Below are 21,826 nucleotides of genomic sequence, written 5' to 3'. Positions count from 1 at the left end.
CTGCGAAGGACAGGGCGGAGCGGCGCACGGGGATGCAGATGGCAGTCCTGGAGCTCGGAGGCTGCCTGGGAAGGGCATTGCTGCGGCACGGAGATGTCCAGACTCTCATCTCAGCGTGACGCCCCAGCCTGCCTGGTGACAAATCCTCTCCCCGGGAGCTCTTTGCTGGCATTTTCCCTCTGGTTTTGAAATCCTCCGGGCAAGGAAATGCTCTCGCTGCCTTTGGCCCCCGAGATCTCGCTGGCAGGAAGGTTTTCCCCCAAGGCTGAGCAGGTTTCCTGCAGATCCATCCCTCAAGAGTCACCTCCATCCCTCCGGGGGTGGCCTGGGGGACATGTCCTGCTGGAGCTGATGGAAAGTCCCAGCGCCCAGCCAGGGAACAACCTGCAGGTCCCCAAACCCTGTGACCCGAGTCCCGAAATAGCACCTGAGCAGAGGGACTGACGCAGCCCCCGGGCTCAGCTGTGACCTTTCCTGCGTGTCACCTGTGTCCCCAGCGGGGCAGCAGGGGCTTAGCCGGGCTGGAAATGGGAAAGATGGATCTAAAAGAGGAACAGCGAAGGGCTGCTCTCCCCCAGCAGTGACTTTTAGCCCAGATCGGAGCCCGCAGTGCCGGGCAGGGGAGTGGAAAACAGCTCTGCTCCTTCCCTGCTGCCTCCACACCACCATCTGCCCCAGACCTGCGGCACCTCCAGGGTCGGTGGGGTTTGAATCTGCTCCAGGGGGATAAAGCAGCTGGGCAGCAGCAGCAGCAGGAGGAGAATAGACTCTCCCAAACCCATTTCCTCCCAGTTCTGGATCCTGCTTTTTTAGGGGAAAATGGGGTTTGGAGCAGGTGGCAGAGCAGGGAGTGGCCTGAGCCCATCCTCGCCGGCTTCACATCCCCGGTGAGTGAATCAGGGACTCTGATTTCAATGCTTGGGAGGGCACAAAGGATATATTTTCGGCCCCACAGCAGCAGGGAGACTCATCCTGGGAAGAGGATCTCAAGGTCTGCAAAACCCCAGAGCAGAGCAGAGGGAGCAGAGCAGCCTTTTTCCCCACGTTGGTGCAGCTCTGGGCACCACAGCCCTGCCCTGGGCTAACCCCCGGTGGGAGATGCCTGAGAAGGGAATATTTTTCCTTCCCCCCTGCTGTCCTAAATCCCTGAGGTTTGTACCCAAGAGAGCTCCAGCTGGTGGTTTGGGCTCCTGAAGCTCAGCATGGCCTGGATGCAGGTGGGTTGGGAGAGGTTATTCCGTGTCAGCACCGCGCTGGTGGGATTGGAGGGACTCACACACCTCCCGTGTGCCTCAGTTTCCTCAGCTGCCATCCCCAAAGGATCACACAGGGACAGGGGAACGTTCAGCCTTCGGGGAATGGGGATGTGGTGTGTCAGCTGGCCCGGGGCGGAGCATCCCCTGGGATGAACTGGGAGAAAGGGAGAACTCTCCAAGGTGCTCCGAGTCACTCCAGGCTTCCCTCCTGTCCCTCCCCATCCCCACAACCTCCCCTCCTCGCTCCCAGCCGCCTCCAGGAGCACAGGGACAGCAGCCACCCCTCGGCCCGCGACAGCCGTGTCACATCCCATCGGGTGCCAGGCAGGATAAACATCGCCGCTGCTCGGCCCGCGACTGCTGGGGAGAGAGAGGGGAGACAGTCAAGGAGAAAGCGGAGCGTGAGCAGCTAAAAATAGCGGCTGGCGAAGGCTCGGCTCCCCGGCGGCCGCGCTGGAGCTGCCACTCGCCCGTCACCACGCGTGAGCGAGCAGCGCCACCAATGTCCCTCCCCCGGCTGCCGGGCACGGGGCTGCAGCCCCTCCCGGGATTTTGGGCGCCGGGGGTACCGGAGAGCAGCACCGGCCGTGTCCTGGTGGCTCGGGTGGCTCGTGTCGCTGTCCCCGCCGCTGTCCCGCTGGTGGGTGCGCCTGTCCCGGGCTGCAGCACCGGCTGTGCCTGGAGAGGCCACCGCGGTGTCCCCACGGCCCGCTGGCGGAGGGGACAGCAGGGACACCTTGCTCCGGGTGCTGAGCATCGCTCCTCGCCAGCAGCAGGGAGAGGAGCTTGGCAGAGCCGGGAATTTGGGATCAGCCAGCCCCATTCCTGCTGGGAGCAGCGTCCCGGTGCAGGGTGGGCAGCAGGGATCCCATCCCCACGGGGGTCCCTCCCGAAAGCACAGCCCAGCCCTGGGGACAGCCACCTGCAGGGCCAGGAGGGACATTTCGGAGCCTTTCACCAACCCCCCCCCCCAGTTTCCCAGCTGCAGGGACTATGATGGAAGCGTTGGGAGGTGATCGCTGCTCCTGGGTGCGAATTCCAGCGGGTTTTAATTCCCTCTCTGCTCGCCTTGCCTCCCCCGCCTCTCTGCCCTGCCCCAGCTCAGGGTGGGGTGGGATCCCCACCTCACCCCCTCGGCGCTGGCCGTGTCCCCCCCTGAAGGTGACACCGGTGTCATGCCAGGAGCAGCCGGTGGCATCTGCTGCGCGTCCTTGCAGGGGGACAGTCCCGGTGCCGGGCAGAGCGCGGGGCTGTGCCGCGATCCGCCGGATTTTCCAGCCGCATTCAGGGTCTCCCAGCCCCCCGCCCCCTCCCCCACCCGCCACATGCCACACGGGTGCAGCCACAGATATTTTAATTCTTTATTTTCCCCTGGATCTGGAGCCTGACAATTGCTTTGGGCTGCGCTAAATGGAGCTGTGCGGGCTGAGGTCAGGCTGTCCTGGTGGGCGAGCAGAGCCCCCCAGCCCACCCCCCTTGGGGACCCGCGGGGCTCCTGCAGCCGGGGAGCAGAATACAGGGGAAATCTGGGGGGGAAATTCCTCCTTTCCCCGAGCAGGGCTGGTGGCCACGCCGGACTGCGAGCCCCCCGGCCGGGCTGGGGGTCCAAGAGGGGCTGAGCAGGCAGAGTGGCCCGGAGCTTGGGGGGAGATGGCAGCCGGGGCGATGGCACAGCCCCCTCCTTGTGTCAGCGCGGGGGGACGCGGGGACACAGCAGCCCGGGGGGGGCCGAGGGGCGGCCCCGGCGGCGGGAGGAGCGGGGGGGCGGCGGGCGGGGCCGGCGCTGGGTCCCCCCCGCGCGGAGCGGGGGCCGGGCGGGAGCGGCGGCGCTGGGCGGGCGGCGGCGGCGGCGGCTCGGCCCCGGGTGCCCCAGGGCCGCCTGGAGCCGGAGGCTTCCCCGCGGGTCCTGCCGAGCGCCCAGCATCCTTCCCCCGGCAGCCGGGCTGGGACCGGCACCGGTACCGGCACCGACACCGACATCCCCATCACCCCGGCACCGGCATCACCATCGGCATCACCATCGGCATCGGCACTGACACCACAATCAGCATCAACACTGGCACCGGCATCGCCCCCGGCACCGGCAGCGGCATTTGCACCGGTATCACCCCCGGCACCGGCATCGTCACCGGCATCATCCCCGGCACCGGCACCAGCCTCGGTGTCACCATCACCGCCGGCCTCGGCTCCGGGATCGCCGCCGGCACCAGGTGAGCGGCGGGCGGCTGCTGGGTGCAGGTGACATGGTGGCACCGAGGCCCTGTGCCACCGCGGAGGGTGCCCTGTGCTCCCCCGGCGGGGGAGAAGGTGCCCACCGGGGACTGGGTGGCCACCCCGGGAAGGAGGTGCCCGCCCTTGGCACCTCCCTGGGAAGGGGGAGAGGCCGGCGGGTCAGGGGGTGGCGGTGGCCTCGGGGGCAGACGGGTTTTGGGGGATGAAACTTCGCAGCAGCTGCGGTGGGGTGGCTCTGGAGGGTTTGGGGTGTCAGGGCCGGGGGGCTCCAGGGAGGATTTGGGGGAGCAGCGCTCAGGCACCGAGCGAGGCTCGTGTGTCTCAGGGTGGGCGCTTCAGACCAACCCCCGCGGTGGCACCTCTGTCACCCCCTGGCACTCACCCCCGGCATGTCCCGGGTCACCACTGCCCTCTCCACCTTCCCCCCTGCCCTCTCCTCCTCTCAGCCACCACGACACTTCTCCCTCCACCCGCAGCTCCAGCCCTCAGCCGCCCGGATTGGAGCCTCCCGGCTGGTTTGGGCCCGGGGAGCTGCGGGGGTGCCCAGGCACGGAGAGCCCCCGGGGCTCAGCACCCCCCGCGCAGGCGACACACATTCCTGGTGCTTCCTCCCGGGAGGAAAGGGCTTCCCCCAGGGACAGCCCCTCCTCCCTGCCTTCAGGGCATCATTTTGGCAGCTTGCCCCTGCAGATGCTTGGATCGGGTCCCTCTGGTCCCCGGCGCTGGCTCCTGTCCCCTGGCTGGGTGGCAGTGCCACCGAGGAGGTGGCAGAGGCAGGGTGGCCCGCGCTCACCCCGAATGCTCCCAGCCCATGACCTTGGGGTGTCCACCAAGGGACACCTCAATCCTTGCTGGCACGAACGGCCACAGCCCTGCCCCTGTGCCCCTGTGCCCACCCTCCAGCTGCTCAGCACCTTCTCCCCCCAAAAAGCAGGAGGTTTGGAAGGGGAAGGTGGTGGCAGAGCCAGATTCTCACTTCTTTACATCGAGGGAATCAGAGCATTTGTCCCCGGGCTGGGAGGCTGGCAGGCAGAGTGGGGTGCTCTGGGGGAGGCTTTGGGGTTTGGTTGTGGGAGGAAACCTTGGGGTTCAGCTCCTGGGTCAGCTGGAGGAGCTCTGGCACCCAATTCTGACCTGGCCAGGTGCTCTGGGGCCCTGGAGGGACATGGGATGTGCCCACAGCCCTGCTCTGCCCTTGGCTCCTGGGGAGGCAATTCCATCCCCTGGCTCATCCTAGAGCTGTTACATCCAGCTCTGCTCCATCACGGATCTCCAGCCGTGCCTCTGATCCCAGGGTGCCTGCAGGGATTTCTTCCCTCCTTGGCTTTTGGTCCCTCCCCTGCCAGCTTCCCAGGGGCTGAGGGTTTTGTCACAGGGTGGTGACAGCCACCATGCTGGAGGATCCTGATGGTGCTCCCATTCCACAGGGATGGCAGAAAACAGCTGGATCACCTCCGTGCGAGGTCTCACCCCAGGGTGGGGGTCCTTCATGAGGGGTGACACCAGCAGGGTGTCCTGGAAGTTTCCCACCTCCCTCCTCGGCCGAGCTGCAGTGGGAAGGAGATGCTCCTAGGGCCCTGGGGGAAGCACATGCCCAGGGCAGCTTCCAGCTGCAGCACGTGGCCTGGGAAGGCAGCAGCTCCCCGGGATTCATCCCTGGTGCTCTGGCAGGGCTGGGAGCTTCCTCTGTTCCCAGCTGGCCCAGGGTCCTCTCCAGGTGCCACCGGTCACTGATGGAGAGGAGAACCTTGCGTGGTGCCAGAGCTCCCGAGTCACCCAGCCCATGGCACAGCACAGCCTGGGACGTGCTTGGTGGCACCCAGCTGGCACTCCGTGCCCCCAAACAGCCCCAGCCCTCGTCACAGCTCCCTGGGTTTCCCCTGGCACCGATCCCTGCGCCACCCACGGCTCCAGAGCCGAGAGAATGCAGGCTGTCCCCATCCCGGGATCGCGTCTGTCGGCTCCAGCCGGGATGCTCAGAGCGGAGCAGGGATTGAAAACCGTTTGGGGAGGAGGGAGGCTGAGCCTGGTGAGGAAGGGAACCACAGTAGATGTGTGTGACACGTTTATTATGCAAAATTACCCGGTTTTATTATGCAAAATTACCGTTTGTGGTGTGTCGGAGCAGGGAACTGAGGGTTCTGCTGGGAGCTCCATTACCCAGGGCTCAATCACCCTAATTACCCTCATTAGATCCCCTCCCTCCCCACGGAGACATGGAGCTGCTGTTTTCCCTGACAAACCCTGGTTTATCCAGGATCCAGGTCCCTCTCTGTGGGGCTGGGGTGGTTTCCATCCCCCTCATCCCAAAGGGGTCCCTGCGTTTCCCCCTTGGACTCAAAAAGCACCCGGATCCAGCCGATGGGATTGAGGAGCATTGGGAAGAGAGGCTCACCCAGCAGCGTTGTAGGGTCCCTGCTGGGCACCCAACCTCCCCAGGAGGAACTCCTATTCTCCTCCCACCACACCAGCTGATTACCTTTAATCAGTTAATTAAAAGGAATTAACTGATGGGGGTGGAGGCTGGAATAGGATAGCTCTGGAATAGGTCACTGCCCACGGGCTGGCAAACACCCGGGAGCAGCTGGAGCTTCCCTTCCCTTCCCTTCCCTTCCCTTCCCTTCCCTTCCCTTCCCTTCCCTTCCCAATCCAAGAGCTGCTCCCACCGGAATGCTCCCCATCCCCACCCAAAAAGCCGTGGGGCGAGGAACTCTCCCTGCTGGTGCCAAGCTGGCTCCCAGAGCTGTTCCCTCCCCCTGGCACTGGGGAGAACGGAGCTGCCAGCTCTGCCAGCCCTCGGGATTTGCCGTGTTCCCACAGGGAATCCCATGGCTGGAATATTGCTGGTGGCTCCTGGTGCTTTTCATACCCCTGGCGCTGCAGAGGGACCTTCCTGCTGTCCCTGAGCTTTGCCCAGCCGGGGAGCTGATCCCTTCCTCAGGGATCCCCTGGCATCATCCCTGCCAGCAGCAGCATTCCCAGAGCCTGGAGTGTCTCCTTCCAGAGGGACCTCATCCCTCCCAGCCTGCAGGGAGCAGAAACTCTGCTTCTCGTGATGGGCAAAGCCAGGAGTGCTCGATGTGAGCACCAAAATTCCCCAGGGGAGAGCTGGGATCCCAGGGGAGAGCAGGAGGGATGGGAAGCAGTGATGTGCTGGGAGCCCCAGAGGATGGGGAAGAGGAGCTGGGATGTGGCCATTCCCTCCTGGGTGAGGGAATTGATGGGCAGCATCAGCTGAGGTTATCCAGGTTTTCCATGCCCTCTCCTGGAGGTTTGGGATGCAGGGTGAAGCCTGGAGGTGATGCTGCACTGTCAGCCCACATCCTCGTGCCTCTGCCCGCTGGGCCTTTGGGGCTTTGCTCTCTGCTTAGAGCAGCTCAGGCTCCTCCAGAGCTGAAATCAGGGTGGTGCAGTGGGAATTGCCCATCCAGGTTTGCCCAGTGCTTTTGTCATCTTTCCAGGATGCCCCGTGAGCTTCCCCCAGGGGGAAAATGCCTCAATTTTATCCCTGTGTGGACTCGTTGGAGATGCTGAGCTCAGCAGGGCTGTGCTGGGATTAAACTGCTGAGTCCTCTGGAGCATTTTTTCCTGACCCAATCCAGGCCTGTGGGATCCAAAGAGGATTTTCTCTGTGGCCCTTTGGGGTCACAGCGCAGTGAGCACCTCCAGGTCTGGGAAGCAGCTGGGTTTGGGTTGGCAGAATTTGGGTTTGCTCAGGAAGATTTAGGATTGGGATGTCAGTGAGCACAAGAAATGGAATAACTCCTCCCCTGGAGCTGGACTCACCCTGAGTTGTGTTTCCAGCATTATAAACCAAAGGGACAGTTTATACAAACAGCCTGAAATCCCTTCTGGAGAGACTCAGGTTGGATGTTAGGATGTTTCCTGGTTTTTGTGGGAATATCAAAGCCAGCTGAACTCTGCCATCATCCCCTTGACTGACAGAGAAATAGCACAGCCTCTGCTTCTCCTGGCAGCTCCATTCCATGGATGGCAGCAGCAAACCCCACCTCCTGTGCACATCTCCCTGCTGGAATCCGGGAATTACAGGGAATGAAGATTAGCCAGTGTCCCATTTCTGAGCCCTTCCTTCTCCTTGCCTTGAACAGCAATTTAGATCCCAATATCCCACAGGATGAACCTGTGAAGGGAAGGGTTTATGCTAGGCTGGTGTTGGCTTGGACACAGGTTTTGTGTGGAAAAATATTGTAAGTCCCACAGCTGGGAAAAAGAAAATCCTAAAAAAATAAGTCCTAAAATCCCAGAAGGGTTTGGGTTGGAAAGTACCTTAAAGCTCATCTAGTGCCATGGCAGGGACACCTGCCACTGTCCCAGGCTGCTCCAGCCTGGCCTTGGACACTGCCAGGGATCCAGGGGCAGCCACAGCTTCTCTGGCAATTCCAGCCCTAAAGTGGGCAAAGGAAACAGAGGGTGAATAAAGGCAAGTGAAGGCTGATCTTTAAAAGGATCCCTGGAATCCAGGGAGAGGTCTGGGTGGAATAATTCAGGATTGGGGTATGAGCAGGGATGGGTCTGAGCCTAGAGCTGGTCCTGCCCATGTGCAGGGCAGCCATGGGGATCAGGACAGGGAGAAGAGGGATGTGAGGAGGATGGAGGGGATGAAGAGACACTTCAGCATTCCCCAAATCCATGGATGAGGTAATCCAAGTGCAAGCAGGAGTGGTGGAGAAGAGGGAAAACTGGGCTGGTGTGAGGATGAGTGTGCAAGAGCAGGGGGAAGGGAAGGGAAGGGAAGGGAAGGGAAGGGAAGGGAAGGGAAGGGAAGGGAAGGGAAGGGAAGGGAAGGGAAGGGAAGGGAAGGGAAGGGAAGGACTTAGGGAAGGGAAGGACTTAGGGAAGGGAAGGGGCTTAGGGAAGGGAAGGGGCTTAGGGAGGGTGATGGGAATTCCTCTGGAAGTGCATTGTCCTAACAAGGAGGATCCTACATGTTCACTGCCTTTGGGACATGGAATTTGCTGGGAAGGGAATCACAGGGAAGAGCCAACCCTGCAGGTACTGGGATGTGCTGGAGCTTCTCAGACTGGGCTGCATTCAGTGTAAACCCTAGAAATCCCACTGGAACAACTCCTCAAAGGTTTGGGAAAGAGCTGAGGCCACACAGGAAGGAAGAGCCAGGGGAAAATTGGGGGAAAACCAGGAGGACACCTTGCTGGTGCTCCAAGCAGGATGCAGGTTCACTTGAATCCCTGCACTGCTTCACTGCAGACCATCACTCCAAAGGTGCCAGGCAGGACCCGAGCTGGATCCTGGAAATCCTGGAATTTCCTGGAATCCTGGAAATTTAGGGACAAAAGTGGCAGCCTGTGGTCAGAGTGGTTCTGCTGCTGAGGGCAGGCAGGGGGGTGCGAGAATCCCATGGGAATGGCTCCTGGAAGCTGCAATCCTGCCAAGAGGGATCATCCTCTCCAGCCACATCCTTGTGTGGAGCAAAACCTCTTCTCAAAGCCATCCTGCACCTCAATATTCCCACACCAGCTGACATCCCTGCGGCCTTTTCCTGCTTTCCCAGGAAATGACAAGTTTGGGACAGTATTTATCCGCATCCTTGCCTCTGTCCAGGATCCTGGCCTGTCCCTGGGCAGGTGACACAGCCCATTCCCAGCTGGCTCAGCATCCCTGGGGCTCTGCCTCGGGAATGCTGCAGCCACATCCCTGGGGAGGATCCCGGCAGGATCAGCCCTGCTGCCTCCACGGGAGAGCTCCGGGCTCTCCAGATCCCATCCTGTGTTTAATTGTTGCCATCTGCTGTTCCAGCCTCCAGGGGCTGCTCGGGCTGCCTGGTGGCTGTCGGGCTCTGGTTAACCCAACCCTGCTGGATTTCCCTCCCGTGTGAATTCCTGGCTCATTTTCCTGGATGAAGCTCCTATTCCCTCCTGATCTGGGGCAGCTCTTTCCTTCCCATTTTACTCATTTTTACAGTTTCACCTGGTTAAACCCTTCCCGTTTTTCATTGCATTCAGCAGCGTTGAGGGGTTGCTGGTGGATTTTCGGAGGGTTTGCTCTGGGCTGCAGCATTCCCAGCACAGATCCCATAAAATGTTGAATTAAACCAGCAGGAGGAGAAAGCCAAGAAATGCCCCAAACCCCCTTCCAGAGGAGCTCATCACCCATCAACCACTCAGAAGCTGAAGCAGCAAATCCTTGTGGTTAAAGGAATCCTCAACATCACTAACACTTCCCAGGTCCTAAATTCCTGGAGCATTCCTGGTTTGCTGTCATTCCTGGAATGTTTGGCAGAGCTGTGGTGTGTTTGGTGCTGTTTGGGGGGAGTTCTGCTCCCTGCCACCCCCAGCACCCCAACTTGGGTCAGAGGGGATTCATGGATGTCGACGGGATTCATGGATGTGTTGGACACTGAACTGGCTTTCTTTGGCTCCTCCATCCCCAGGGTGGCTCACACCTTTCTCTGCCTGTTCAGCTCCTTCCTTCCTTCCTTCCTTCCTTCCTTCCTTCCTTCCTTCCTTCCTTCCTTCCTTCCTTCCTTCCTTCCTTCCTTCCTTCCTTCCTTCCTTCCTTCCTTCCTTCCTTCCTTCCTTCCTTCCTTCCTTCCTTCCTTCCTCCCTTCCTCCCTCCCTCCCTCCCTCCCTCCCTCCCTCCCTCCCTCCCTCCCTCCTCAGCCATTCCCAGGGAACCTGACCAAGGACAGATCCCTGTCCATCTCCACCTCTCCCACACCTTCCCCACAGCCCATCTCCAGCAGGGATTTAGGTTTATTTCTTCCCTTGGCTCCTCTATCCCATTAGGGGCATTAAAGCAGGAGCCAGCGGCCTGAGGACCTTCCATGTGACTCCATGAGGAGCTTTTGGAGGCTGACACCACGTTGAGCCACAGAAAGTGTCCCTGCTGAGAGGGGAAATCCCTGCTTGCTGCGATCTGTCCCGTTTGGGTTGGGTTTGCCTGTGGGACCAGGAGGGATTCACAGGGATCCAGGGATTCCCATGAGTTCCCATGAATTCTCAGGGATTCTCAGGGACTCAGAGATCCACAGGGATCCACAGGGATTCAGGGATTCACATGAACTCACGGGAATTCACAGGGATCCACAGGGATTCAAGGATCCACAGGAATCCACAGGGATTCAGGGACCAACAGGGATCCACTGGGATCCACAGGGATTCACAGGAATTCACAGGGATCCACAGGAATACATAGGGATTCCCAAGGATTCAGGGATCCACAGAACCCTTCAGGCTGAAAAAGCCCTCCAAGATCACATCCAACAATTCCCTCAGTCACCACCCCACGTCCCTGTGGCTGTGACATCCCTTCAGGGTTGGTGACCCCGAGGGCTGCACATCCCTTTCCACGCGGGATTTCTCCCTGAGATCCACGGAACACCCCAGGATGTGTGTGCTCCTGCACACTGGTGTGCTCACACCGTCACACGGGGTGTGTCCCCAAACCGTCCTGGGGACACGCTGGGACACCCACGGCGATGTCACCACGGGGATGTCACCTGCAGGGATGTCACCCACAGGGATGTCACCCACAGGGATGTCACACCTGTCCCCGTGCCAGGCTCAGAGCTGCCCCAGGCACTGCCATGGCACAGGCGGTGCCAGGGGAGGGATGTGACCTTGAGCAGGTGGGTGGTGAGGACAAACTCTGTGCCCAGGAGGTGACAGGGCTGCGGCACTGGGAGCCAGGGGGTGCCATGTGTGCACACAGTGACAGGGAGTGTCACACATGGACACAGGTGTGACAGGGAGTGTCCCACAGTGGCAGGGAGTGCCACACATGCACACAGCTGTACAGTCACACAGAACAGCCCACACGGAGGTGACACTCTCAGACACACACATGACAATGGACACACCTGTGACAATGCACACACACATGACAATGCACACACGACAGTGCACACACATATGACAATGCACACACATGACAGTGCACACACGTGTGACAATGCACACACGACAGTGCACACACATATGACAATGCACACACATGACAGTGCACACACGTGACAGTGCACACACGTGTGACAATGCACACACCCATGACAATGCACACACATGACAGTGCACACACATGACAGTGCACACACACGACAATGCACACACCTGACAATGCACACGCATGACAACGCACACACATATGACAACGCACACACATGACAGTGCACACACACGTGACAGTGCACACACCTGACAATGCACACGCATGACAATGCACACACACACGACAATGCACACACACACGACAATGCACACGCATGACAATGCACACGCATGACAATGCACACACACGACAATGCACACACACGACAATGCACACACATGGCAATGCACACACCTGACAATGCACACGCATGACAATGCACACACATGACAATGCACACACATGACAACGCACACACACATGACAATGCACACACACAATACACACACACATGACAACGCACACACATGACAATGCACACACATGACAACGCACACACATGACAATGCACACACACATGACAATGCACACACACAATGCACACACACATGACAACGCACACACATGACAATGCACACACACATGACAATGCACATGCATGACAGTGCGCACACACATGACAATGCACACACACCTGTGACAATGCACACACCTGACAGTGCACACACACATGACAATGCACACACACGACAATGCACACACACGACAATGCACACACACATGACAACGCACACACACATGACAATGCACACACACCACAATGCACACACACATGACAATGCACACACATGACAGTGCACACACACATGACAACACACACACCTGTGCTGGAGCAGTGCCGGTGGCTCCAGAGCACCATGGCCGTGCAGGTGCGCAGGGAACATCCTGCCTTTGTCACCACCAGCCCCCCCCCGTGCCTCAGTTTCCCCCGGAGCAGCACCCGGGCCTGTCCCTCATGGCACAGCTACTCCAGCACTGATCACTAATTAACCAATCACTAATCACCTCCCGGGTTAATCATTTATTTCTCCCCCTCCCCGCAGCCAGGGTCACCCCTCCTGTGCACACTGCACCTGCCCCAAGGACCTTGGCTCGTCCTCCCTGCAGAGATTCCCAGCAGGAATTCCAGTGATTCCGAGCCCTGATTGCCAGCAGGACACTGGTGAGTTCACCCCCACTGCCACCAGCCTGGGGACACCAGTGCCAGCACTGCCACCAGCATCTGGCCTGGAGGGGACAGGGCTGCTGGGGTGGTGGTTTGAGGTCCCTGTGCCCTGGGAGGGGGTGGAGGGGATTTGGGGGGTGGAGGGCACCCTGTGCCTGCCAGGTCCTGTGCCACCCTGTGCCACCCCAGTGCCGCCCTGTGCCACCACCACCTCCCACAGCAAAAGCCTGAAGTGTTTCCCAGAGCTGAGCAAACAGCTTAGAAAGGTTCCAGCAGCACGGGCACCAGGATGGCCTCACTCCAGTGGGATTTTCCTGATGCCAGGGACTTCCCAGGAGAGCCCCAGCATTGCTGTGCCTGCCTGGCTCAGCAAGAGCCACTCTGCAAGGGACACAGGAGTGTCCTGGGGTTGGGGACTCCATGCCCTTGTTCCCTGGCAGTGCTGGCTCAGCCTCCCTCCCTGTGCCACCTCTGCTGTCTGTCCATCCATCCTTCCATCCCTCCATCCCTCATCCATCCATCCCTCCCTCCATCCCTCATCCCACCGCACATGAGGTGTCCCTGTCTGTCCCAGCCCCGCAGTGTGGAGGGTGCTCTGGGTGTCCCCATGGCCACACAGCATGTTGTCCCCCCCAGACTTGCTCCCTGTCCCCTGTGTCACCCCCTCTTGCCCCCAGCCCCATTGGTGACCCCTGCTCTGCCCCCCCCAGGTCGGAGCCAGAGGGGACCCAGCCGGGACTGACCCCTGTCCCCCGCGGGGTCCCTCAGCTGGGCACGGGGGAGCCGCGGTGCCAGGCCAGGCTGGAGGGTGCCCGGTAAGGCTGCTCGGGGTGGGGGAACATCCTGCCCTTGTCGCCCCCAGCCCTGCTCCGTGCCTCAGTTTCCCCCGGAGCAGCACCCGGGGACCCCTGGGGACCCCTAGAGACCCCCATCCTCCATGCTGCAGTGACCAGCGGAGACTAGAGCACCCAAAGGTGTCAGGGTGGGGGTGGCGAGTCCCAGGGGCAGGGTGGCCCTGCCTTTGTCCCCGGGGGAGCTGAGGGGTGCAGGGGAGAGCAGAAAGTACCAGAGCCCCCAGCCCGGAGCAGAGCCAGGTCCCTTTAGCTCCCCGCGCCGCGGGGGTGACAGAGGGGACATCTCTCCGCAGGGTTAGCATGACCGAGGTGGAACCCGTGCTGGACTTCGCATCCTCCGGCAGGACGGGTCGGCGCAATGCCCTGCCCGACATCCTGGGCTCGCCCGCCGGCGTCAGCCCCGCCGACCTGCCCCTCAAACTGGCCGAGATGTCCCTGAGCGCAGGTGGGTGACCCGGAGCAGAGGGAGGATGTGGGGTGGGCAGCAATGGGGATTGCCATGTCCGTCCCATGCTCAGTGCCCCTCGGGACAAGAAGGACACTGAGGGGCTGGAGAGTGTCCAGGGCAGGGAACAGAGCTGGGAAGGGTCTGGAGCAGCAGGAGAGGCTGAGGGAACTGGGAAAGGAGCTCAGCCTGGAGCAAAGGAGGCTCAGGGGGACCTTGTGGCTCTGCACAGCTGCTGCCAGGAGGGGACAGCCGGGGGGTCAGGCTGTGCTCCAGGGAACAGGGACAGGAGGAGAGGGAACAGCCTCCAATTGCTCGAGAGGAGGTTCAGGTTGGATATTCGGGAAAATTTCTTCCTGGAAAGGGTGGTCAGGCATCGGAAGGGGTTGCCTAGCGGGGTTTGGAGTCACCTGGAGGTGTCCAAGGAAAGCCTTGTCACTGGGCTGGGGACAAGGTGGGGATCGTGCACAGCGTGGACTCGATGCTCTCGGAGCCTAAATAACTCCATGACTCCGTGCTCTGATGCCATGCCATGCCATGCCTCTCTCCCCTGGTCTCTCCCGGCAGGCAGCGCCCAGGACATGCAGTCGCCCTCGGCGGAGGTGCCACCTCCGCAGCCGCCCAGCCCCGAGCTGAAGGACACGTCCTAACCCCGCCCCGGGGGGACATTTGTGACCGGCGGAGGAAGGAGGAGGCTGTGGGCCACCAGCCCGGCTTTCCTGGCACAGCCGGAGTCCGCTGGGATTTCCTCGGTGCTGCCGCGGCGAGACCCCGGAGCGTCCCCCCGGCCATGGGGGAGCAGCGCGGCGCGGGAACGTGGCGGGGACACGGAGGGGACCTGCCGTGACCAAGGGGCGATTCCCACCCACGCCCTGGGCCAGGACTCGGGGGGGGGATGTTTTTGCCTCCCCGGCGGGAGGAATATTTTTCTTCTGGGGCATTTGGCGGAGCCGAGCGCGGGGGGCAGCGTGCCCTCCTGGCCGCAGGAGCAGCCGCGGGTGTTTCTTGCTGAGTGTGGTGTTCACTGTGATGTTTTTGGGTACCACCTCGTCTCCTGGCCTTTCTTCTGCGCGGCGCAGTAGTCTTTGCCAAGGTTTGGAGGGGTGAGGTGGGGAAACGCAACCCGAGAGAGCCCAGCCCTTGAGCAAAGCCTCAGCGCACGGCTGAGGGTTCCTGAGGGGCACAGCACCCCAGGGTGCTCCCTGCTCCTGGGGATTTTGGGGGCGGGGAGCAGGGCGATGCTGTTTGGAGCGTCCCCAGCGCCCCGAGTCACGTCACCCGTTGTCCCCACGCCGGATCCTCTCCCGCAGCCCCGGATCGGGGGAAAGCAGCGGGGCCAGCCGGGTCCTGAGCCTCTGGGGACACAGGCGACATGGAGTGAGGCTTTCCCAGGCTCTGGCCGTGCTCCCCAAATCCTCTGCTTGTGCCAGAGGGCGGGATGGATCTCTCCTGCCCTGGCACTGCGGGGATGAGGGAGGACTCATCTGCCGGCTCTGCGGGTCGCTGTCAGGTGACGGGCAGGATAGCTGGACGTGGAGCTGGAGCCATCCTATCTCTCCATCCATCCCTCCATCCATCCATCCCATCCCTCCACCCATCCCATCCCGGGCGGTCACCTATAGCTGTCGCTGTGGGACCAGCAAAGGAATCCCGCAGCCCAGGTCGCCTCTGGCCACCGCCCGCGGACCGGGAGGGCCGTGCGGGGCCACAGGCAGGGACACCGTGTCCAGCAGCCGCCGTCCCCAGCATCCCAGCGTGTCCCTGGCCGCCCCTGGCTCCCGGACACCGTGTCCGTCCCTTGGCGTGGAGGGCAGTCCTGGATGGGAGGGAGTGTCGAGTGTGCGTGGGCATGTGCAGGGGCAGCCGCGTGTGGGGTGTCCGTGGGTACGGGCATCCATCTACATGGGCATTCATGGGTATGGACTCTCATGTGCGTGTGCATCCGTGTGGGTGGGCATCCATGTTCAGTGGCACACATTTACATGGGCACCCATGTGTGTGTGCATCCATGTGTAGGGTCATGGGAACCCATGTGCATGGGAATCTGTGTGTGCATGAGCATCGGGGTGTTGTGTGCATCCATCTGTGTGGGCATGTGAGTGTGTACATGTGTGTGTGTGTGCAGAGACATCCATGTGCATGTGCATCCATGTGCGTGTGCATCCATGTGTGTGTGCATCCGTGTGTGTGTACATCCGTGTGTGTGTGCATCCATGTGGGTGTGTGCAGAGATATCCATGTGTGTGTGCATCTGCGTGTGTGTGCATCCGTGTGTGTGTACATCCATGTGTGTGTGTGCATCCGTGTGTGTGTGCATCCATGTGTGTGTGCATCTGTGTGTGTGGTTATCCGTGGTCATGGGTATCTGTGTGTATGAACATCTGCATGTGTGTGGGCATCCATGTGCATGTGCATCCGTGCCCATGTGCATCCATGTGTGTGTGCATCCGTGTGCGTGTGCATCCATCTGTGTGGGCATCCATCTGTTTGGGCATGCGAGTGTGTACGTGGGCGTGTGTGTGCAGAGACATCCATGTGCGTGTGCATCCATGTGTGTGTACATTCACGTGTGTGTGCATTTGGGTGTGCATCTGTGTGCGTGTGCATCTGTATGGGTGTGCATTCACATATGTGTGTGTGCATCCGTGTGTGGGCATGGGAACACATGCTCATGGGCAGCCATGTGTGTGTGCATCCATGTGGCATGCATCCATGCAGTGTACATCTGTGTGCAGGGGCACCCATTAATGTGGGCATCCACATGCATGTACATGTGCAGGAGCATCCATGTGTGTGTGCATCCATGTGTGTGGGCATGGACACCCATGTGTAGGGACACCCATGGCCATAGGCACCCATTCACACAGGCACTCAGGGCACAGACACCAGCATGTGTGTGCACCCCTGGACACTGTGGGGATGTCCCCGTGCAGGGATGTCTCTCTGCACGGGTGTCCCTGTGTGTGGGTGTCCCTATGGATGAGTGTTCCCTGTGGATGGGTGTCACTCTGTGTGTGCACCCCTGTGGGTCAGTGTCCCTGTGGGTGGGTGACTCTGCATGTAGGTGCTCCCTGTGGATGGATGTACCCTGTAGAATGGTGTCCCAGTGGATTGGTGTCCCAGTGGATTGGTGTCCCTGAGGATTGGTGTCCCTGTGCCTGGGCAGCTGTTCCTGTCAGTGCCCCCATCCCATGGCCCTGTCGTTGCAGGAGCACCCATGGGGACAGGGCTGTGCAGGTTTGGGACACTGACACCCAAGTGAGGGGGCAGAGGACAGTCCTTGTCCCCTGCATCCCTCTCAGGCCATGGGGGCTCTGTCTCCCTGGGGAATAAAATGTCCTGGTGACCCTGGGGACCTGCCTGGGGCAGGGGACACCCATCCCACTGGGACAGGTCCTGTCCGCCCAGGGCACGAGGTGAGGGGTCCTGCTCGGTGGCAGTGTCAGCAGGAGGAAGCTGAACACGAGCTTTGGCTATTTTTGGGTGTCTGTGATGTCACACAGGGGCCAGAGACAGGGAGAAAATGTCCTCAAGTCCCCCATGGGGTCCCTTTGACCCCGAAGTCCCTAAGACAAGGGAACGTACTGCAGCCACGGGGCTCAGGGACACCCAATCCCCCAGCTGGGTCCCTCTACAGCCCGGGGACAGGGACAGGAAATGGCACCATCCCCGGGGTCCAGGGGACACCGAATGCCATGGCCAGGGGTGACCCCACACGCTGGGATGGGGCTGGGGATGCGCTGGCCCCACCGGAGCCCAAAGCAGGGGGACATAGGGGGGACCTGCTGTGGGTCCCACTGCCCCATGACTGGCCTTGTCCCCAGTGTCCCCCTGACACCCAGAGCATCCCTGGGGGTACACGTGTGTCCCCTCACACCCAGGGAAGGGACAGGGGCACACATGTGCCCACACCCACACACAAGCAGGGACAGGGCCATGTGTCCCCATACACACATGGAGATGGAGGGGAGTGTCACACATGGCGCCACACTCCGGAGTCCCTACACACTCGCTGCTCCCCCGTGCCTCAGTTTCCCCAGCTCAGCTCCCCTGTCCCCACCGCACGTGTCCCTGAAGGGCATCACCGCTGTCGCTGTCCCCACGCCCTGACGGCACCCACGGGCAGCCCCTGCCCCTCCCCACACCCCCGTGGGACCACCCGGCTGGGCACACCCCACCGCGCCCTGTCGCAGTGTCCCCTAAGGAGGGCACAGCTCACGACACAACGCCCCTCTCCGCCGTCCCCACCCTGCCCAGGCCGGGGGGCGGTGGCCGGGGGCGGGTGGCCCGGCCGGGGTGGCCGCTGGCAGCGCTGCCGGGGAGTATTTCTGGAGCGCGTTGTGCTCTTTCCAATCATGTGATGAGGACATTATTTAAGGCGGCTGCGGGGCCGGAGCAGCTGCAGGCGGTGCCACGCTCGCAGCCGGCAGGACCCCCGCGCGTCTGCGCCCCCCGCGCCCCTCGCCATGGCGGAAGCCTTCGTGGGCACCTGGAAGCTGGTGGACACCACCAATTTCGATGAGTACATGAAGGCGCTGGGTGAGTGGGCGCGGCGGGGAGCGGGCGAGGAGTCACATCACCCCCTTGCTTTTTCTCTGCGCTCCCGCCAATTTGCGTGGTGAATCTCCCTCTCCCCACGGGGGTCTGGCTGGGGGGGCAGGCAATGGGGGGGTGGCTGCTGCCTGGTGGGTGGGTTAGGGGGGCTCTGGGGTTTTGTGCACGTGGGGTTGGGCCGGCTGAGGGGTCTCGGGCTGGCTGAGGGCGTCTCGTCCTTCCCGTGCCCCCCCGGCAGCAGGTTTTGGCAGAGGGTGGAGGAATGAGATGCCCCCCCAGGACCCTGCAGCCTTCACCAGCCCCAGCGTGCACAGGGCGAGTCCCCCACCCCAGAGCAGTGCGGGGAGTGGGGACAGACCCCAGTGTCCCCCCTCACCCAGCCCGGGGGCTGTGCAGAGCCCATCCCTCAGCACCGACAGCATTCCCTGTCTCCCCCCTCTCTCGGCTGCCCCGGGGGCACACGGAGCCCCCCAGCACCATGAGTGGGGAGCAGTTTTGGGGTTCAGGAGGAAGAGCTGCGGGGTGATGCGGGGGGTGGGTGGCTCCATCCTGCCCCTCCCCGCGCCCTCACCCCTCGCCCCCCCAGGCGTGGGCTTCGCCACGCGGCAGGTTGCCGGCTTCACCAAGCCCACCACCATCATCGAGCTGAACGGCGACAAGATCACCGTCAAGACGCAGAGCACCTTCAAGAACACCGAGATCACGTTCAAGCTGGGCGAGGAGTTCGACGAGACCACGGCAGACGACAGGCACGTCAAGGTGAGCCCCAACCCCGCCCCACCCCGAGGCACCCCCGAAAGGCTCTGGGGCTCCGGGGCATCATTCCATCAGCCCGGGGCTCCATGCTGGCTGCCTGGGGAAGGGGAACACCTCGAGCTGCTGCTCAAGCTCGGTCCTGTCCAGGCAACCCCCCCGGGTTTGCAGCTGGGTTCCCCCGGGAGCAGGACTGGCCCGGAGGGAAGGTTCTCTGCCGGGAAGGTTGTGCAAGAGCCAGGCTGGCAAGTGGCAGCTTGCTCAAGAGGAGGCCGTGCTGGGTGGTGAAGTGTCCCTGCTCTGGGAAAAGAGGGGCACAACACCTCTTTTTGGAGTCCCCCCAAGCTGACCCCCCTCTGTGCCTGCCCTCCCAAGCAGGGACAGGGTGGAGCACCAGGACAATGCCACCTGGCTGGTGCCTCTCCAAGGGTTCATCCCAGGGCTGGGGGGCCTGGGGAGCCCAAAACATCCTCAGCCAGGCTGCTCCTCCTTTTTTCTCCCAAGGAAAAAAAATCACCTGAGAGAGAGAGAGAGAAAGAGCAATGTCTTTCATGGCCTCTCCCACCCTGCAGAGACATTTTCCCTGGAAGGAGTGGCCCAGCTCCTGATTTTTCCTAGATTTCAGCTGCTGCTCCCATGCCCCATTAAACACTCCATGCATGGAGCAGCTGGTAGCCCTGAGCCCCACAGCCAGCCCGGGGGGCACCTCGGCAGGGACCTGGGGGCTCTTCGGACACAAAACCCTTTCGTGGCCCCAAAGCAGGAAGCACAAAGGGCTGGGCAGGGAGCGAGGCTGGGGGAAGGGGCTGAGTGTGAGGTGCCTCCCGCCGCAGCTCCTGGAAACTGTTCAAGCAGCAGGAACGAACGTGTGACCGGCCTGGAGCTGCTGCCACCGCCCGGGCTGTGCCCTTGGGGTGCCCCTCGGCCGGGGGCCAGAGGGCACATGATGGGTCAGCGGGGCCAGGAGGGCTGCCCGAGCCACGGGGTTGGCATGATGGGGTCAGCCATGGGGTGTGTGCAGTTGTGGGGCACCAGGATTGCATTGGTCAGGGAATGGTTTGGGTTGGGAGGACCTTAAAATGATCCCATCCCACCCCTGCCATGGCAGGGACACCTTCCACTGTCCCAGGCTGCTCCAACCTGGCCTTGGACACTGCCAGGGATCCAGGGGCAGCCACAGCTTCTCTGGGAATTCCATCCCAGCCCCTCCCAGAGAACAATTCCTCCCCAATATCCCACCTACCCCTGCCCTCTGGCAGTGGGTTCCAGGGCTGGGGGCACCCAAACTTTGGGGCACTCGAGCAGTGGGGGAACCCAGCTGTGGAGAGAATTGGGATCTGAGGGAGCACCCAGAGCCTTGTGGGGACCTGCCTGGGGCTGGGGGACACCTGGGCTCTGGCCAGACCCAAGCCATGGGGACACCCGAGGGGCAGTGGGTGGGGGGCACAGGGCAGCACGGGGACAGACAGGCGATGCCAGTGGTGGTGGCAGTGCCTGTCCCGGCACAACCCTGTCCCGGCCTGCCGCGGCTGGCGCTGTCGCTGTAACCTTGGCACCGGCCTGGCTCTCGGGGCTGAGTCAGCAGCGGGGCTGTGCAAACAGCAGGGCGAGCAGAGGCTGCATCAGCCCCTCCAAAATCCCTCGCGGGGCCCTCCAGGGCAGGGCAGCTCCGGTGCCAAGCCCCGATCCCTGCCGCGCCTCTCTGATCCCCGCCGGAGGCAGCGAGCCGCGCTCGGGAGCGGCCGGGACAGGTCCCGGTGGCCCTGGGCAGGGATCTCGGTGCTGGCCCTGGGGCACGGAGGGCAGGGTGACCGTGCCGGTGACACTGCGGGGCTGCAGGGGGACAGCCCAGGCCGTGATCTGGAGCAGGATCCGGGCTGGGCTGAGCAGCACTGACCAAGCCAGGCGGGGTGGTGCCAGCTGGGCATCCCCACGGTGGCACCCACGGGGCTCAGGATGAGCTCCAGGGTCCCCTCTGAGGGATAGAGCCCCCCTGAGCCCAGAGACCCCAGGGAGGGTTCCCAGGGAGGAAGGTAACGGTGGCTCTCGATCCCTCCCTGCAGTCCGTGGTCACTCTGGATGGAGGGAAACTCGTCCACGTGCAGAAGTGGGAGGGGAAGGAGACCTCGCTGGTCCGGGAGCTGAAGGATGGGAAATTGATTCTGGTAAGGAATCCGAGCTGGTTTGAAGGGGGAAGGGCTCAGGCCGGGGCTGGGCAGGGCAGCACTAACCCCCTCCCTCCCTGTGCCCCCAGACCCTCACCATGGGCAACGTGGTCTCCACCCGCACCTACGAGAAGGCGACATAGACACTGCCGCAGGTCCCCTGGCTGTCACCCGGTGCTACATCTTCCCCACTTCCTGGTCCCGTGCCAGGCACGGCTTCCCGTGGGCTCGGAGCCGCTGCCCTGCCGGGGTCACCCCTGCCCAGCGCCTCCAGGGGCTCGAGGGGCTTGGGTGGTGGTTTGCTGGTTTGTTGTTGGGTTCTTTTTTAACTCATCGTGGGAAAAGTCACATGGAAAAATAATAAAGGCCGTGTTGTTACAGCTCTGTGCTCAGTTTACTCGGGACAAGGTGTTTGTGGCACGTGCCAACCCACGGGG

General features: G+C 61.9%; 2 protein-coding genes across 2 annotated transcripts; both read left to right on the top strand.

Moving 5' to 3' along the window:
- Positions 1-3,056: 3,056 nt before the first annotated feature.
- On the top strand, positions 3,057-14,959 carry LOC146427899 (cAMP-dependent protein kinase inhibitor beta-like). Its single transcript, XM_085081104.1, has 3 exons — positions 3,057-3,466; positions 13,766-13,917; positions 14,485-14,959. Exons 2-3 carry the CDS (start codon positions 13,773-13,775, stop codon positions 14,565-14,567), a joined length of 228 nt encoding a protein of 75 aa, XP_084937230.1. The 5' UTR covers positions 3,057-3,466; positions 13,766-13,772; the 3' UTR covers positions 14,568-14,959.
- Positions 14,960-18,267: 3,308 nt separating this feature from the next.
- On the top strand, positions 18,268-21,769 carry FABP3 (fatty acid binding protein 3). The gene is made up of 4 exons (XM_085081489.1): positions 18,268-18,456; positions 19,058-19,230; positions 21,288-21,389; positions 21,479-21,769. The coding sequence occupies exons 1-4, from the start codon at positions 18,384-18,386 to the stop codon at positions 21,530-21,532; spliced, it is 402 nt and encodes a 133-aa protein (XP_084937615.1). The 5' UTR covers positions 18,268-18,383; the 3' UTR covers positions 21,533-21,769.
- The last annotated feature ends 57 nt before the right edge of the window (positions 21,770-21,826 follow it).

This window comes from Lichenostomus cassidix, chromosome 23, assembly GCF_008360975.1.
Source record: "Lichenostomus cassidix isolate B80296 chromosome 23, HeHo_3.0, whole genome shotgun sequence".
NCBI lineage: Eukaryota > Metazoa > Chordata > Aves > Passeriformes > Meliphagidae > Lichenostomus > Lichenostomus cassidix.
The sequence above is the reverse complement of the archived record's forward strand: the minus strand, read 5'-3'. Positions and strand labels throughout refer to the sequence as shown.